The sequence below is a fragment of the Mizuhopecten yessoensis genome, unplaced genomic scaffold (assembly GCF_002113885.1).
Source record: "Mizuhopecten yessoensis strain PY_sf001 unplaced genomic scaffold, ASM211388v2 scaffold715349, whole genome shotgun sequence".
In the NCBI taxonomy this organism is placed as follows: domain Eukaryota; kingdom Metazoa; phylum Mollusca; class Bivalvia; order Pectinida; family Pectinidae; genus Mizuhopecten; species Mizuhopecten yessoensis.
Window position 1 is genome coordinate 8,751 of NW_018479576.1, and position 3,052 is coordinate 11,802.

Consider the following 3,052-nt stretch of genomic DNA (forward strand, 5'->3'; position numbering starts at 1 on the left):
ATGCAGGCTCTGATCTAGAGAGAGGCGATATTGGTCAAGGATATGTGTTGTATGTACTCGACTTAGAACCTCGATTTGTCGACTCGCAATATCTTACCTTGTTGAAACAATGTAGCGTCAGATTGGAGGTCGCTTTTGGCACTGCATTGACAGAGGCAGTGCCTTGCATCATTTATGCTGAATATCCTGGCTACTTCAAAATCAACGCTGCTAGAGACGTCGTGACATGATGAATACCCTCCACCGCCGCCATCACGATGGATGTCTCCACCGCCGCTATCACGATTTACACCTTCACCACCACCACCACCACCACCACTGCAAACACCCCACCACGACGACAGTAGGACAAAATACATGGATTGCCCTGAGTGTGTTATTTAGGTTTTGATTGTGAAACCTTTATACATAAAAAAAATCTTGATTCATTGACACTCTTATCTATGTCCAGTGCTGAAACAAAAAAAGTCACCCTTAACGTTTCTTTTCATATTTTAGCTGCTGCACTTACTGGTAGAGAGCCAATGACTGCCGATGGTGATTGCTGTCAGGTGTATGAGAGGTAAATATTATTCTCTCTGTATATTTAGAAGCTGTTCTTGGTACTCTGTGGAGTGCATTTCTCCACTTTCTCCCAAAATACCTACACCACAGACAACAACAACATAGACAACTACAACACAGACAATTACAAAACATACAACTACAAAATAGACAACTACAACACAGACAACCACGCAACAGACAACCACAACACAGACAACGATAACATAGACAAATATAACACAGACAAATACAACACAGACAACTACAACACAGACAACTACAACACAGAAAACTACAACACAGACAACCATAACATAGACAACCATAACATAGACAACTACAACACAGATAACTACAACACAGACAACCATAACACAGACAACCATAACATAGACAACTACAACACAGACAACCACAACATAGATAACTACAACCCAGACAACCATAGTACAGACAACCATGACACAGATAACTATAACACACACAACTACAACACAGTTAACTACAACACAGATAACTACAACACAGGCAACCACAACAAAACCAACTACAACCCAGTCAACTACAACACAGAGAATTACAACACAGACAATCACAGTACAGACAACTTCAACACATACAGCAACAACACAGAAAACTACAACCCAGACAACTACAACACTGACAACCACAACACAGCCAACCACAACATAGAGTGCATTTCTCCACTTTCTCCCAAAATACCTACACCACAGACAATCACACCACAGACACCCACGCAACAGACAACGACAACACAGACAACTAAAACACAGACAACCAAAACATAGACAACCATAACAGAGACAACTACAACACTGACAACCACAACACAGCCAACCACAACATAGACACCCATAACATAGACAAATACAACACAGATAAATACAACATAGACAACGACAACACAGACAACCGTGCAACAGACAACCAAAACACAGACAACCATAACAAAGACAACCATAACATAGCATAGACAACCACAAAACAGACAACCATGACACAGCCAACCATAACATAGACAGCCATAACATAGACAACTACAACGCAGATAACTACAACACAGACAAACACATTACAGACAATTACAACACAAACAACCACGCAACAGACAACGACAACACAGACAACTCCACCATAGACAACTACAACGCAGATAACTACAACATAGACAATTACAACACAGACAACGATAACATAGACAAATACAACACAGACAACTCCACCATAGACAACTACAACGCAGATAACTACAACATAGACAATTACAACACAGACAACGATAACATAGACAAATATAACACAGACAACTACAGCACAGACAACCATAACAAAGACAACCATAACATAGACAAATATAACACAGACAACTAAAACACAGACAACTACCAGACAACTACAACACAGCCAACCACAACATAGAGTGCATTTCTCCACTTTCTCCCAAAATACCTACACCACAGACAATCACACCACAGACACCCACGCAACAGACAACCACAGCATAGACAACCATAACAGAGACAACTACAACACGTACAACCACAACACAGATAACTACAACATAGACAACCATAACAGAGACAACTACAACACGTACAACCACAACACAGATAACTACAACACAGGCAACCACAACAAAACCAACTACAACACAGATAACTACAACACAGACAACTACAACACAGACAACTACAACATAGACAACCACAACACAGACAACCATGACACAGATAACTATAACACAGACAACTACAACACAGACAACTACAACACAGACAAACACAGTACAGACAACTTCAACACATACAGCAACAACACAGAAAACTACAACACAGACAACCATGACACAGACATCCATAACACAAACAACTTCAACACATACAGCCATAACGAAGAAAACTACAACACAGACAACCACGCAACAGACAACCACATCACAGACAACCATGACACAGACATCCATAACACAAGCAACTTCAACACATACAGCCACAACACAGAAAACTACAACACAGACAACCACGCAACAGACAACCACATCACAGACAACCATGACACAGACAACCATAACATAGACAACTACAACACAGACAACTACAACACAGACAACTACAACACAGAAAACTACAACACAGATAACTACAACACAGAAAACTACAATACAGACAAACACAGTACAGACAACTTCAACACATACAGCCACAACACAGAAAACTACAAGACAGACAACCATGCAACAGACAACCACAACAAAGACATCCACAACACAGACAACCATAACATAGACAACTACAACACAGAAAAATTACAACACAGACAACTACGCAACAGACAACCATAACACAGACAACCATGACACAGACAACCATAACATAGACAACTACAACACAGACAACCATGACACAGACATCCATAACACAAGCAACTTCAACACATACAACCACAACGCAGAAAACTACAACACAAACAACCACGCAACAGACAA

General features: G+C 40.5%; 1 protein-coding gene across 1 annotated transcript; it reads left to right on the forward strand.

Moving 5' to 3' along the window:
- The first annotated feature begins 261 nt into the window (after positions 1–261).
- Positions 262–2,908, forward strand: LOC110441078 (probable cyclin-dependent serine/threonine-protein kinase DDB_G0292550). Its single transcript, XM_021484178.1, has 4 exons — positions 262–343; positions 715–1,240; positions 1,536–1,806; positions 1,931–2,908. The coding sequence occupies exons 1-4, from the start codon at positions 262–264 to the stop codon at positions 2,906–2,908; spliced, it is 1,857 nt and encodes a 618-aa protein (XP_021339853.1).
- The last annotated feature ends 144 nt before the right edge of the window (positions 2,909–3,052 follow it).